This window comes from Ixodes scapularis, unplaced genomic scaffold (genome assembly GCF_016920785.2).
Source record: "Ixodes scapularis isolate PalLabHiFi unplaced genomic scaffold, ASM1692078v2 PGA_scaffold0__279_contigs__length_252992795, whole genome shotgun sequence".
Classification (NCBI taxonomy): Eukaryota; Metazoa; Arthropoda; class Arachnida; order Ixodida; family Ixodidae; genus Ixodes; species Ixodes scapularis.
In genome coordinates this window covers 27602065-27617518 of record NW_024609835.1, presented here as the reverse complement: position 1 = coordinate 27617518, position 15454 = coordinate 27602065, and the positions used below count along the sequence as shown (strand labels likewise).

Genomic DNA, 15454 nt, shown 5'->3' with positions numbered 1-15454 from the left:
TCCGGGTTTCAAAGGTGAGTTTCCCAACTGAGTGTTTTATACCCCTGTCAGACGGTCAACTCAAATGCCATTTAGGCCAAAGGCCTTCGAGATTCTCAAAGGTCATTCAAGCTTTCGGGTGTCAGACGTGTCGGAGAACATCTCGAATGCCATTTAGGAGATGTTTATTGCAATTGTATTTTTCGATTTGTTAGAGACAGCAGTCACTCATTTATCAAAATAAATGGCTCAATAAAACAAAATTACTGATGTATTGCCATTTATTTGTGTAAAAAATATTATGGATTGTGTTTATATAGTGTTTTTTCAACAAATACACGCAGTGTTTTTGCTAGCGAAGCGACTTTTGGGTGGTACTGGCTGGTATGACCCGCTCTAAAGGCAACAATGATGTTCCCGCTCGAAAACTGAGCCAACTGAGCTTTTGAGCGACTGAGCTCGCCATCGTTCCTCGCGCTGCCGTGATTCCTCGTCTGCTCGGTCAGGACGGTTCCTCGTCTGCTCGATTTGTTTGCTTCTGAGAGTGTCAACAATGGAACATTCAGAGCCGCCAGAGACTCAGGTCGCTCTACTTTTATGCATGCACGCGCAGCAGCAAAGCTCTCTGGCTGCCGTCCGAGCTGCCGTGTCATCGGCAAAAAGTGAGGCCGATCGCTTGGAGGACCAAATGCTGGCAAATAACTTCGTGCTCGCAACAACAGCGGTGGACTGCCTCACAGTGCATCGGCAGGTGCAGTCCTTCGCGAGGCACGAGCGATGGTTCGAAGACACCCTGCCCAACATGCCGGAGTACTTTTTCAAACAGGCGTTCCGTGTAAGGCCAGCTACATTTCGCTACCTTGTTGATGTGTGCCGGCCTTACATGGAGCGACAAGTCACCTGCATGCGGGAGACGATCGCGATGGAGAAGCGGGTGGGAGTGGCCCTCTTCAAACTATGCTCCACGGCCGAGGACAGGACGGTGGCCACCCTGTTCGGTATCGGCCGATCGACAGTCAATGAACTGTACCGGGAGTTTTGCGAGACGATCGTGGCTGTCCTCGAGCCCGAATGGGTCAAACTGATGACCCCAAAGGAGCTGCCGGAACATATCCGAGAGTTCCAAGCTGCGTTGGAGTTTCCGCAAGGAGTTGGAGCGCTGGATGGGTGCCACTTCCCGGTGTCACCACCACAAGAAAATGCAAGCGACTACCACAACTACAAGGGCTGGTATGTAGTGGTGGTGGCCTGTTTGTGTTTAACTTTCCCTAGGTTACGCCAGCATCTAGCGCTGGTGCTGTCATTGGCTAGTTAAGGGTTTAGCCCGAGAGCTCTCTTGAACCATACGTCTCTGTATGCAAATTGTCGTCTGTTTACACAGCCGGAAGTTAGCCTGCCTCAGTGGGCGTCTGGTGTCTCAGCTGTAGATGAGCAATTTAGCCAGTGCGGTACAATCGCTAATCTGGGGTCTTTAACAAGCACCACGCAGTAGCAGTACATGACCACACGCCAGTACGATGCTCATCCAGATCGAAACAAGCAGTGATGGGGATCCCAGGATCCCTGGGTTCTGCAGCGCGAGCTTTCGCTCCACATGCTCCGAGCTGTTGTGCGCTAGCCCTCTCGGCCACTGATCCCTCCCTCCCTCCCTCCTCCTCCTCCCTCCCTCCCTCCCTTCCCTCCCCTCCCCCCCCCCCCCCCCCACCCCGGGTCTCTGTTGTTTTGGTGTATTCTGCAAGAGTCCTTTACCACAAAAAAAATTCAAGGGTGCATTGACAGATGTTTCGCATCTTTTTAATAGCACCAGAAACAATATTATCCGTAGAAACTTGCCTCTTGACAGCGAGTCTGGTGTACACATTGTCCCTGTTCCTGTCATAATTGGGGCACTCGGTAATGATGGCTTGAAGTACAGTTTCTGCCGTCGGACAGCTATACTCCGGGCTCAGTCGTTTTCTTGTCTGGTTCTAGCGGGGTTTGTAAATTGTCCTAGGCCATCGCCAAGAGGGTCTTGTCTCTCTCCGTCCTACTCAGTTGCAGGTGTGAACAGGCCTTTACTTGCATGTTATTGGCACGACATTCCATTGAAGCTTTCAAGACATCCACGAGATGGTTCTTGGTTATCATTGTATTCAGTTCAAATTATGTTTTCTTGCATTATCCTACGAAATATTGGTGTTGGTGAAGTTCCATAAGCAAAGAGATGAGCTCCAGACTTTGGTTTCTGTATCCATTTAACATTTGGGATATCAACAATTAGAAGATCTCCGTGCCAAACAGCCAAACGAAGCATTTCAAAGTGTTGGGATTTTCATAATTAAATCTGCCTGCATGCAATGCTTCTTTTTCAGGTATAGCATCATTCTGCTGGCTCTGGTGGACCACCGCTACAGGTTCCGCTATGTCAACGTGGGAGCACCAGGGCGATGCCACGACGCACACGTCTTCCGCAGGTCGGAGCTTGCAAAGGTCTTGGAAGGACCGTTGTTTCGAGCTCCGCTTGTCACTGTGAATGGAGCTGTTGTGCCACCACTGATCTTGTGCGATCAGGCCTTCCCTCTCACATCAAACCTCCTCAAGCCCTATCCGCGCAAGGGCTTAAAGGATAGTTCTCCGGAAGCTAGCTTCAACAAGCAGCTCTCGGGAGCACGAAGGATAGTAGAGAACGCCTTTGGCAGAGTGAAGGCACGCTTTCGCTGCATAATGAAAAGAATGGAGTGCCATGTAGACAATGCCAGGGTCATCATCCGAGCCTGCTGTGTGCTCAACAACATCTGCGAGCACTTCAATGATGGGGTTGAGCCACAGTGGGTCACCGAGGTGCAGCTCTACGACCGCATGTTCCTGCAACCTCTCTGTAGAACGGATGTTGCCGCTGGAAATGGACAGGACGTGAGGGCAGCCATAGCAGCCTACCTCCATAGGCGGAACACGCAGCAACACGCAACGTAATCTAGTGATGACATCACATGTACAAGTGGCAGGAAGGACTCGATGGAAGATCATCCAACTTCCAAACGAAATGTGAAGCCAACTTACTGCACTAGCCCTGTGCATGCCCACACCTCTTGGTGAAGCTAGCTGGCCTTACTGTTTGTTCGGAAGTTGCATGGTTTATCGTCAATCCCTCCCTGCCACCTGCATATGTGCTGGTTTGTTTACCGGTATGTATGTGCAGCATTACTATGTCCAAATTTCATACTTTGCTCATACATACAGTAATTCAGCTACCCAACATATTTGGAGAACAAGACTCTTAATGGAAACTTTTTTTTGTAATAGCTTCTCCACTTAGTACGACTGTTTCAAGGAACTTGCATATCTAATGATTTTTCTGACATTGACTTTCTGTGGCAGTAACTTAATTTATGAGCTTGAAGCGTCCCAAAAATTCAATAATTGCAATCATGCACATTCTATTTTCATATTAAAAGCTTGATCCAAAAACGTAACACACACTTTTATTTGAGATATTTCAGAACAGTGAAACGGTCGATAAAGGGCAAGCGATTGCGTGTGGCTGACCAACATAGTGATTATCAATTAAATGCGAATCAGACTCTTTTCAAAATTAATGACAATATTAATCAGAGCTCCGCATATTGAGTGCTCTTATTGATAGCGAAGACCTAGACCGCAAGAGATTATATCCGCATGCATTTCTCCCATACTGAGACTCGTGAGCGGTTTTGTACTCTGGTTGTGGAAATATTCATCAATTGACATCTATTGAACAATATAGCACTGAAAAATACTCTTTTGTATTTTCTTTTTTCAGGGATGTTTTTTTTGGTATGTTAGAGCTTTAGGAGGATTGGTGGCTGAGTAGGCTAGCACACACGAGCTTGGAGCACGTGGAGCAAAAGCTCACGCTGCAGAATTGGGGGATCCTGGGTTCAATCCCCACCCCTGCCTGTTTCGATGTGGATGAGCGCATTGTACTGGCGTGCGGTCATGTATCACTACTGCGTGATGAATTTTAAAGACCCCAGGCTAGCGGTTGTACTGCACTAGCTAAATTTCTCATCTACAGCTGGGAGACAAATTGCCCATTGAGGCAGACAAAGTGCTAGGCTGTATAAGCATTCAGACACCCCAATTTTTTTTTGTTAGTGCTTTTAACCTAAAGAGAAAACCCTGCAATTTATTTTTATTATTCTCCCTGCTGAAGAAAGAAGTTGCTTTGTTTCAAACAATTATGAACACGATAGTTAAAACTTGCACTTTCAGTTTATCGACATATATCTCGGGCTTTTGCTTCAGTTCAAGCACAGGGTCAATGGTGGCACAACAGTGTTGTCGAGGGAAACAATCCTTCCAGACCCTTGGCACATATGTTCATACTTGTGGATGTTGCTTGATATAGTTATTCTATTATCGTTCCCATGTAAAGAAAACACCAAGTTCTTTTTTTTACAATGTTCATAAGGTGCACTAAGTAGTTCTTACTAAAATCCCAGAATTAGAATCGTAACATCATCGCCCTCTTCTCTCCTGCTGCATTTGATTGGATTAGCCCCTAAGAATGCCCTCTAGGAAAGAGGAGAGCCTTAACGTTGCTCTTTTGCATGCCGTGATTGGCGCCATCAGCTCCTGGCATCCGCTGCACTCTGAAGCCTACACACTGCATCGTCCGCCGTCATGTACTCTTTTCAAATTTGTTTGTGCTTGAAACATGTTTTGATATTGTAACAATGACTAACCACAAACTCCCATAAAGTATCTTGATGCACCATATAAAGGGTGAAAATTTGTAAATGTCTGCAAGGAGTCAGACTTTTTTTTGTTGCGGTTCCAAAGGTAAAAAGAAGTATAGGAGAGAAAAAAAAAAGCTTTTCCAGAGTGTACTTGATTTAAGCGTTGTAGTAAACTTTTAAATGCTTTGATGTGATGATGTAATCAATTCTTTTGCTATGTCTCGGAACATTTCAGCTGCAGGCTTGGAAAGATGTTTTCAACAATTGGATGGAACATGCCTTAACAGGCTTGTGTGTGGCTTGCTCTTTTTTAATTTTTCTCTATCTAGTTTATGCAGCATGCCTGTTCATTGTATTTCACATTGTATGATTACTATTTTGCCGATGGTTGCCACACTCTTATTTACTGTCCACCTTCGGAATGTGGACCTGTGTATCTTTGGATCCCAGCTGTGGTGAATAAATACCCATTGTTGCTGTCACTGTTGTAATGTCATGCAAGCACTATCTGTTCTAAACTTGTTATTTGTGGTTTTAAGATGATGTTACTTCCCTGGTAAGCCCAAAATAATTTGTCAGCAAAGAAAAACAAACAAAAAAAAAAAGCAGCACCACTTTTTTGAAGCTACAGCTTCCGCTCTAGCCTGTTTTATTGAAAAAGGCCATCATGGCATTCGCAAGCTTTTCTTGCACGGCCAGTGCTTTTTCTTGAATTTTGAGCTCCTGCTCCCGCAGAGTGAACTCACGGCCCCGAGCCGTTTCCAAACTTAAACGGAGCAACTTTTGCTCCTCAATTACCGCCTTTGCGAGGGTGGCAGAGGGGTGCGGGGGTCTTTTCCTTTTTCCTGACTCTGGCACCTGCGGCAACATGATAGTTGTGCCATTACTGGCACCACCGGCCTTCTTTCCACGGCCAGCAGGGTTGCTGCTGCCAGCATTGTGGCCGCTCCTAGATTTGCTGGTGCTCGCACCAGGCAGCTCGCCGGTACTTGCACCAGGCAGTTCGCTGGTACTCGCACCAGGCAGCTCCTGGGACGTCTCGTCGGATGTGTCGTCCCTCATGTCGTCTGACGGGACATCCTCTGCCTGTGTTTCTGAAAGCAGCTGATAGGATAAATTTTGTTAGAAACTAGAAACACAGTAATCTCTCGTACCTTGAACACTGCAGCAAGTCAGCGCTCTGTCCTGTCCGTCGCTTCCTTTTATGACTTTTTGCGCCGTTTTATCTCATTATGTTTAACAACTACCAATTAGCCCAACCCTCAAACTCGTTATTCCTTCTGGTAGGTGCATGGCAAGTGTCATTTGTACACAGTCTCCCTCTGAAACTAGTTTGGCTTTCTACCTACTCTGTGTATAGGGTGGTTTCACGTGTACCATTTCAATTCAAAATCCGGCCGACATCCATCTTGGTGCGCAGCCGTTCTATGCTTTTTCAATGGGCAGAGGCAATGAAGGCCATATGTTTTCTCCTTGCTCTACTTTAGCATTTTGATCAACTGCACTTGCCGTATTTCTCAGCAACATAAAGAAGCAAAGGCCAGCACCCAATTTTAAATATTACCAGCCTTCATCCTTCATTCAGAGTTAATACATGCTAGCAAGTTAGCAGATGACCAAGATGGCTCCGGTAGACGTGCCCAAAGCTTCTACGATGGGGATAAAAACAGAGTAAATGAAGGTTTACATGACTCGAGAGATATCCCTGATCGTGCTTCCAGAGTTCCGTCGTTGAAGAAGCCACTTGGGGCCGTGATTCTGAGGCTCACCAGAACAAAAATAGACACTAGCAAAGATTCGCTTTCGCGTAAAACAATATGACAAACGGCAGAAAGTGTACACCAATCTGCTCAAAACCTACATGCCCGAACGTTAAGTGTGTACCAATCCGTTTGAAAATTACGAACCAGAAGCGAAACAGTTTTATTAAATTGGCCTATTCTCATCTCCAAGCACATGCCCTCCAGCCCTCATTTGACAACTTTAGGCTTTATTCGCCAAGCAACCAGGAATCTTGAAGCAAAAAAAAAAAAATTGGCGCAAGACTGTCACTGGGTTGGTTAGAATTTAGAACACTTGGTGCCATATGCCCAGCTCGAGTTGCAGATAGTCCTTCCTGCACTATGATCATTGTCCAGACAAGTCCCCTGTTTATGTCCAAACATGACTTAGCAGGAGACAACTTCATTGCAGCATGTGATGTGTGTCTGTAAATCCCAAATGCCCAATTAGGCATGCACAAAGATTCACTTATAGCTTGATGATTGTGTGAATGAGGCACTGACTCCACTGGTGGATGGGATGTTTTTTAAACCAAGTAGACTGCACATCATCTCAATGGGCGCGTTCAGTAGCGGCTCCAGGAGTCAAGAGTCAGCGCTCCTTCTTAGGCGCTGACTCATTCACACATTTTCTTTGAATTTCTTTTCAGGTAAGGCTTTTTCGGAAAATGCATTGGACCGTATTTTGTTGGGTTTGAATATGCTAATAAACAATGTAAACGTTCACTGGACGGCATGTCTTGATCGCCGTTGCTCTGAAACTCGGTGAATATCGACGAAAATCCTGTCCGTGCTGAACAGAGCAAGGCAGGCTATGAATGCGAATTCGGTAGCCAGTTGGACACTCACACAGAGCATGATCCCGATTAAGGTTTTGTTTGCATAGCTAAATCGGGGTGCACGTTGGCCGACGCTCGCCTTGGCCGACAAAACCTAGATCGCCGAGCGCAGCCGAACTTCCCGGTGTGTATACGAGTACATTTTATAGGAAGTTTGTTGCGAAGGGCAGAACAGACGTATGGCCATATAAAAGTATCGCAACCGGCGGCGTAGATTTGCCGAGCTCCATATTTTGCGTCCGCTGACGACATTTTGTCGGTTTTTATAACAGTAGCTGCCTTTGCACCGCCAAGTGAAGTGCTTGATCGCGTTGGATCGCTTCGAACAGCAGCGCTGATGTGTACAGTGACTCGCTTTTTATTTAACGACCTTGTCAAGACTTTATGAATACCGGTGTCAAATAAAAGCGATCGTGCTCGCTATCGTCTGCTTCCAGTTTATTCGGAGACCGTCTGGCACAGGGGAGGAAGCGGAAATAGCGTAGAAGCAGGTTTGGAGCCGCGGTTTTTTTGGCCGTTCAGTAGGCGCTCTGAGAATTCCGACTCGAGTGACTCCGTTCGGAGCTGAGGGAGCCGCTACTGAACACGCCCAATAAATCATCCCTAATTTACAATTCTTGTAAGGCTCCGAAGAACCGCGACATAGTTTTGTCACGATTTGCGAAACATACGAGAGCGGGAACGAAAAACTAATCTCAGCAGTTTGGTTGATGGTGGGCGTGAAGAACTTTATTTACTCTCTCACCACTGCATCATTGGCTGTTTCGATTAAAGGTTGTTTAGTCCTCATTGAAGACGAAATTACGGGCGGACAGATTCATGAAAAGTGTTTTAGCTTACAACATCTGCACTAAAGTTTGTACTTTGTTACTGAGAGATTTTCTGTAAAGGAGATTACGAATGCATGCACAAATTTGGAGATTAGGAATGTTGTTAGTACTCTGTGGGTGAAACGTTAGTGCAACATGTACTGCCTACCTCCAACACAGCTGGTGTCACATCATCTGCACACAAGCTCTCGTCCACGAGAGTGTTGTCGTTTGCGGGCAGGGATCCCAGGAAACGGTGAATCTCCCAGTAGAACGGCCAGTTCACTCCTCCTGCTCCGGTTGTGCTGGCCGTCCGCAGGTGCTTCCTAATAATATAGCAAGCTCAATAAAATTTATAATGTATGCAAATATGTTTGCAAAGGCAACCTCCAGTGCAAGGCTGGGCCATTTTACAAAGCTAGTGACCACTCCAATGTCTGCCAAGTTTTTGGGAATGCATAAGCAAAAGTGTCTTTTGTCACTTGTGATTTAAAGTCATAAGCATTGCTATCCTGTCATGAGCTGGATCTTGTAACCACCCAAAAGGCAGCATTCATTAATTGGTTCTAGGTGCTGAGGATCTGCTACTCCAACAGTTTCCATCTGATGCAAAAAGGGCAGCAAACAAGCAAGACATTCAAACAGACAAGAGGGCAACATTTAAAATACTTAAGAGCTTGCTTAGGAACGAGAATACAAGATTTTTGAGGTTCTGAGCAGTGACTAAGGACTGCATATCAAACTCGGTGGTGGAAACACCCAAGCGTAATGAGTCCCCCTCCATTGTCTTTTCTTAAATAGTGCTTTGCGTGTTATTGCCACGAGTCTCAACTAGTTTGTGTACTTCAGGAACTGGAGGATTCAACTTCTGGAAGCTTTACAAGCCACTCCGCTGAGTTTTGAGCACGACTACTTCAGATGTGGTTCAGAATCTTGCGGTGGAACAAGCAAATCTTTTCTCGCTAGCCACATGATCACAGCATTTAAAGACTCATGTTGCCAAGAAATCCTTTTTGGGGTGCAGTCATCCACTCAGCCTGTGTTTGCTGAGCCCTGTTAAAAATTGGTGCCCCATATGGTTCTCAATACCACCCATGACACAATCTCTGCGATACATATTTTGAATTATTTCACGTGTTCAGAAAGGAAAGCAAACGTTTATAGTGATCGTTTCAGGTAACTTCTTATCCTGATGTTTCGAGTAATAATTATTATTTTGTTCCCCAGCAATCGCTTATGCCATTTCCAAACAAAGCATTTTTGTTCCTCAGCAATCGCTTGTGTCATTTCCAAACAAAGCACGGTCGTCGGTTCCGTACTTCGGTAAATGGCAGACAATCCCAATTCAAGTTTGTTTTCGATCTCACCGCCCACGGGGCCGAACTCGGAGCAGACGACCCACTTTTTTTTTTTTTCTCCCGTGTTAGCAGATGTTTTATTTTAATTACTCATAGCAGACGAACTCCCCCTTTTCCCTCACGTCAGCAGACGATATTCTGCTACGATATTTTAGTTCCGTGAATGCGAGCCGGCTGAGTTAAAAATCAATAGAGGCCGAGATCTTGCTCTCATCGTTGACCAAATCCGACCCTAGAGCCAGAGGCAAATATTAAAGCTACATATTTACGATAATATTTCTCCCAAAGTTCTTACACCCGATTTCGGGTCTTTGTGCACCATAATATCGAAGGAAACAGGGTTCATGAATATTGCTTACCGGTAGACGCTCGTGAGGTTTTCGATCTTGTTGTGCACTTGATCCTTGGACTTGTTATGCCCAATTAACTTCATCGCCTCTGACATTTCGGCGTAAATCCCCCCATTCCTTTTTTGGCGCCGGAGGTCGCACAACCTATCCTCCCAAAGGCCGATCAAGGCCCAAATCTCAGAGACGGACCACTGGACTCGCGGGCCCTTCTGCGACGGCTCCGTCATCGTTCGACAAAATACAAACTAAATACAAACTATGAAAAAGGAAAAATTAAAACTTTCTATTTAGGAATACAAAAGAACACTGCAAAATGAAAGTTAAGTAATACAACGAAAGCAGAAGCGAAGGAGAAGGAAGAACACAAAAACAAGATCAAAAGCGAAGAGATAAGGAGAGCGGCGAGCACAATGGCGAGTCGAGTTACGACGAACAGGAAGGAGCAGAGAACATGATTGCTGTGGTCGCGCTAAAGTCTTTTTAAAGTAAGCAGACAGCTTCGTAAATTGTTTTAAAATTTATTCTAACTGATGAATTCCTAAGTGAGACTATCTATTTTTTATTATTTTCGTCGTCATCCGTGATCGCTGTCGACGAGAGTAGGCAGTTGGGGAGTTAACGGAGTTGTTGTAACTCCGTTGAACGTAAATGTCATTTAGCCCGAATGACATTTGACTTGCGCGTCTGACACCGCCTAAATGACATTTGAGTTAAAGGACCTTTACCCTAAAGGCCTTCAAGATGCCCGTCTGACAGGGGTATTAGTAACGTCGTTGCGAGCCGACTTGTCACGTTCGCATGATTACTGATGTCGCCGGCCTTGTCACGGGGCTAAAACAAACACTAGCTGTCTACTCAAAATCAAAGGACGATTTTTAAGATCTCTTTTCTTTCCGAATTTCGAGGGTATTATAAATTTTATTAACTGAAATTTTGAACGGGGAGAACATTTCCGTTGAGTATTAGGATTAAACTACCCCTTACATTTAGCTGAACATGTTTGCCCGCTACATTTGGAAGAAAATGTCGCCTTCGTCCTTGACGTCACACAGCTCTCTGCAGGATGCACCCCCCCTCCCCCCCCCCCCCCCCCCCCTTTAAACCTACTCCGAAAATCCGCCCTTGGTGATGGGTTCCCGTCTCCCTTATGTAATGCGTCAGAGAGCCGAGCATCCAAACTTTCTGTGACGTGTGGGGCACCTCGGACGGTTCCACTCTTCCCGCGTCGTTGGCGTTTCTTCGCCTTGAACGCTATCCAGGCTGGGTTCTCGTTTATGATGCTCAAGGCCCTTGCAGTCCCAGAGCAAGTGTCGGAGTGTTGCTAGGCTGCTTTCGATGCACGCTTTGTACATTGGGTCCCCGTCCTCTTCACTCTAGGAAATATGGAGCGTGTACTTTCCCGCAAAACACTTGAGCGAACCAATCGCTGCAATCTACAGACAGAGTTAAGCGATTGACGAGGCTGGTAATATGCCTAGACATAGGGAAAAAAAACTGCGCTGCAGAGAGCATGACGTTTTACTATGTTGACGGTTTCACTAGGTCTAGACATATTATCAGTCTCGTCATTCGCCAAGCCCGCTACGCAAGTTGCAACAAACGGCTGCGGGAGACCAGTACCTCCACAGGTACTGGACACAGCAGAAAGCTCAGTTTTATTGCAAGAGCCTAAAGTGCGATTTCATTAGGGGGTCCAACAATAGGAGGCCCCAACGCTTTGGGTCCTCCGAGATAGCCTGGGGCATCGCACTGCGCAAGCGCAGTTCTGCACATACGCAGTGTGACTCATCAAGCTGCTCGGGGGACCCAAAGCGTTGGGGCCCCCTATTCTAAAACTCTATATATCTTCCATAGATAGTCGGTCTCCCGGTGACCTAATACTACGCGCACATCGTTGTCCTCCCCCAAAAACTCGGGGGAAAAAAGCCTCCCCATTTTTTGAATTACGTGAGTCCCAAGCGAAACAGTGAACACAACCAGAGCACAGAGAGGTCGCTTAATTTCCGCGAGAGCAACTGCAGCCTGCGGCCGCAGGCTAAGGAAAAGGGGGGAGGGGGGCACCTTGCGATTAATTATGATGGAGCCTGCGGGACGGCGCCATCGACCGGCCCTAGGTTGAGCCCAAGGTCGTTGGTTCATTAGGCATGCCCGTAATGTTCTCTTTCGGTTCCGGTCGTCCCCGGCGCGGCCAGAGGCGGTGCTTCCCCGCCCCCTGATCAAGCTATGATTAGCGCCGCACGCCGTCTACGGCCTCTCGCTTCCCGGTTGAGACGGCGATGACAAGAGGGGCCGCGGTCGGTTTCCAACTGCCACCACGATTAGTGTGTCGTGTCTGGAATGATGTCACTTGTGTTACGTAAGTGAGCGACCGTCAGACGGTGCGATGGTATTGGGGACAAGACGGAAACCATCGCACCCGTAGCGACTAAGTTCAGAACGAAACCTATGGGGAGAACGACAACAGGAATTGTTTGTCCGTGTTTGTGGCGTTCGGCTGACGTAGAGCGAACGCTGTGCTAGCATTATGTTTGGGGCTCATGAACAATCGGTGAAGTACCAATTGAACACAAGTTCCAGCCAAACGCTGACGGAACACCCGTGTTCGATCCGTACTACGCACTCGATCGAGATAGATGCCGTAAAGAATCTACTGCGGATGCTTTCGGGTGGCTAAACACCGAGTTTTGTGAAAAATAAGCTGATCAAAGCGCCCCCGCTAGTTCCATCTGCTCGCCAAGAGCGAAACATTACGAGATGACGAGCCCATATACGTGGCGCAGGCGAAATATTTGAAAAGCGGGAAAAATTAATTAGTGGGAATGAAAGAGAGGGAAAGAGAGGCAAGAGAAAGCTTGAGCTGGGACACCGGTGAGCTTCGAATTACCCTTACAAAAACCGGTCTCAACATTCTATTTTAATTTTTTTTTAGGCTTCTTACTGACTTTCCGGGATCCCACTGAATTTCTTCATAAACGCACTTTGTTCTGATTATTGTCAAGAAAGCTTTCAAACGAAAAAATAAGAAAAATAATTATGTAGACTTATTTATATAAAAAAATGAAAAAGAAGCAGTAATGACGTTTTTGTAGCTTATTTTCTACAAATATACAAAACAATGCAGATTTTTTTGTTTAAATGATTTTATAAAAATTTACAAAAAATTATTGATATTATTTTTATATAATAGTTTATGACAAGCGAAACAATAAATATTTTTTATTATTTTATTAAAAATACTGAGGACACCCATTTTTATACTTTGGAAGAGAGTTTCGAAGAATAACAGCTCACGTTTTTTTTCAAAATATTTAAAGGGAAAATAAATTCCCTACAGATTTTTCCCAGTTGACATATTTGTAGGAGTTCTAAAAATAATCATAAGTGGCTTGCACTTCCTTTTTTTTTTAATCTAGGATTTTTTTTTTTTTACAATCAGAGGACAAAGGAAAATTGAGGCGGCCCTTTTTCATCCCCTTTCCTGTTTATTGTTTAATAAAACATTCAGTTAACACAACACTCCTAACATAAGTTGACAAATGTCTTCACCTCGACATCTGTCTATAGCAAAATTCTTATTTTTGTGGCAGTGCATAGCGTTAAAGTTACATCCGACGTAACACAAAAGTTCGCTGTGCTTAGTGTTACGTCCGGACGGACCGCTGAAACGCGTAAACCTAACCCTTTTCCCCCTCTCTTTCTCACCCTTAAACACTGAAAAGCGATAGCGTTTCTTCTAGGAGCTCTTTTTGTGGATGCTGTTTTAGCGACTGCTCCGAATTATTACTAGCTGTACCAATGCCTTTTAGTAAGAGATGGAGTCCACGAATTTCGAAACACTGTTTTCTCCTTGAAAGACTTCCGAGAAGTGGATTGGACACTTAGAACCTTAATACGTGCTGAGGCAGTCACCGGCCAAATGATTTCCTTCAATATGTAGGCTATATGAGGCTCTGGAGCAGTTAACGGGTCTGTGATTCTGGTGTTGAGTGCTTCATGGTGTTTCTGTTCGTGTCTAATGTGAGTTTGTGGGATGTTTTGATATAGTGCGTTCAAATACCACAGGAACACAATTACCTGACAAAATCAAAAATATATATTTAAAAATAAATTCGAGCGTGTCTCACTTTTTTACGCTATTCCAGCTGCGGTCCCGTTAAAAATATTTTAACAAAATTTATATTAGAATTTAGAAGGAATACAAAAACATTCAGTGACCAAGTTTAGCCAGGGATTAAGTAAGTTGTCAAAATTAACTCTAGCAAACGTTAAAAAAAATATAAAAAAATATTTTAAAAAGTTTTAATACTATTCCAGAAATTTTTCGACAGAAGTTCAGAAAAATTTAACTACAGATTTTTGTAAGGGTATACACCCCACGCGCAGACAGAGAAAGCCCAGAAACCCATGCAAATGCTGCCCGCATCAGAGGCCGGCGACGGAAGAGTGGCGGGCTCCGTTATGCTTTCAGGCGCGCGCGAGTTTCAAGCAGACTTGTGCCCGTTACTTCAAAAATGTAGTTGATTACAATTACAAATTACGGAGCCTCAAATCTAATGGTTTACCGTTGCAATTACCTTTACTAAAATGTAACGGACTACTTTACTCGTCACGTTAGTTACTACCTACTTTCACGTCACTTTTTCTGAGCGCTTTTAAGAAAACAATTAAAATTTTTTTTTAAATGTTCATTAATGCCTTTTTTTATTTATCACATTATGTTAGTCCTTGTCAAATAAATATTGTATAACGAGAAAGAATGTATGTGCGCACCGTTCCACTGTATAAGCTGACAAGGCAGCGGAAGCTGCAACGACTTCCCCCATCCCGCTAGCTTACGGCGACCCAATTGATCCCTGGAATTCTGCACGCAAATCTAGTGGTGCAATTGCTTAGGTGGAGATCAAAAAGACAACGCCCACTCGGCGCTGTTTTTTTTTTTTTTTTCATATTTGTATATGCTTTTCTCGTTTTTCTAATAACTGTAGTGATAAGCCACACACAAAAAATCGTGTTTTCTTTTCGTTTATTCTCCATTCCGCAATGTTGAACTTGATATCTTAATGCTGCTGAATTGCCTGCTCATATTGCTCCAGTTTCTGTGTTATGTTCATATTTTTAAAAAGCAACGCGTAAATTAAGTAGTCCATCAGCAATATGTTGTAACGAAATTACATTAAAATTACTGCCGCAAAGAAGTAACATAACAATTACAAAATTACTTAGAAAAGTAACGAATTACAAACAATCCGTTACTTGTAACCGATCACTTTTCAAGTCTGGTTAAAAGGTAACGCTTTATCTGTAATTGGTCGCTGGTCAAGTTTATTAGTTAACAAAAAACACGAGTGTGCATTTTTCTTTTTCGGGAATAGCGACTGGTAATATACTATATTTCATGCGTTGTTTCGTTAACAAGCAGTGTATTTCTGATGTTTACGTCAATTCTGTCCCCTTTCCGCGTTTCTCAGTCTGATGCTTTGTCATGATAAAGAGCTTGCTTGTACTGTGACTGCGTTAAGGCCTGTTCAAGCATACACCACAGCGCTACCTCAACTTTATTAGTCAGCGCTGCAAATAACGCTGACTTTCCAGTTGCAGCGCTGACTTCGGGCCGCATAGGTGATACAGCGCCCATGCAGTC

The 15454-nt window shown here is 44.7% G+C and overlaps 2 protein-coding genes across 2 annotated transcripts; one reads left to right on the top strand and one right to left on the bottom strand.

The window, feature by feature from the left end:
* The first annotated feature begins 376 nt into the window (after positions 1–376).
* LOC115315565 (protein ALP1-like) lies at positions 377–3121 on the top strand. The gene is made up of 2 exons (XM_040215322.3): positions 377–1209; positions 2331–3121. Exons 1-2 carry the CDS (start codon positions 533–535, stop codon positions 2929–2931), a joined length of 1278 nt encoding a protein of 425 aa, XP_040071256.1. The 5' UTR covers positions 377–532; the 3' UTR covers positions 2932–3121.
* Positions 3122–5315: 2194 nt separating this feature from the next.
* Positions 5316–10569, bottom strand: LOC121838522. Its single transcript, XM_042294816.1, has 3 exons — positions 9823–10569; positions 8275–8431; positions 5316–5780 (listed from the first exon to the last, which is right to left on the bottom strand). The coding sequence occupies exons 1-3, from the start codon at positions 10038–10040 to the stop codon at positions 5316–5318; spliced, it is 840 nt and encodes a 279-aa protein (XP_042150750.1). The 5' UTR covers positions 10041–10569.
* Between the last annotated feature and the right edge of the window lie 4885 nt (positions 10570–15454).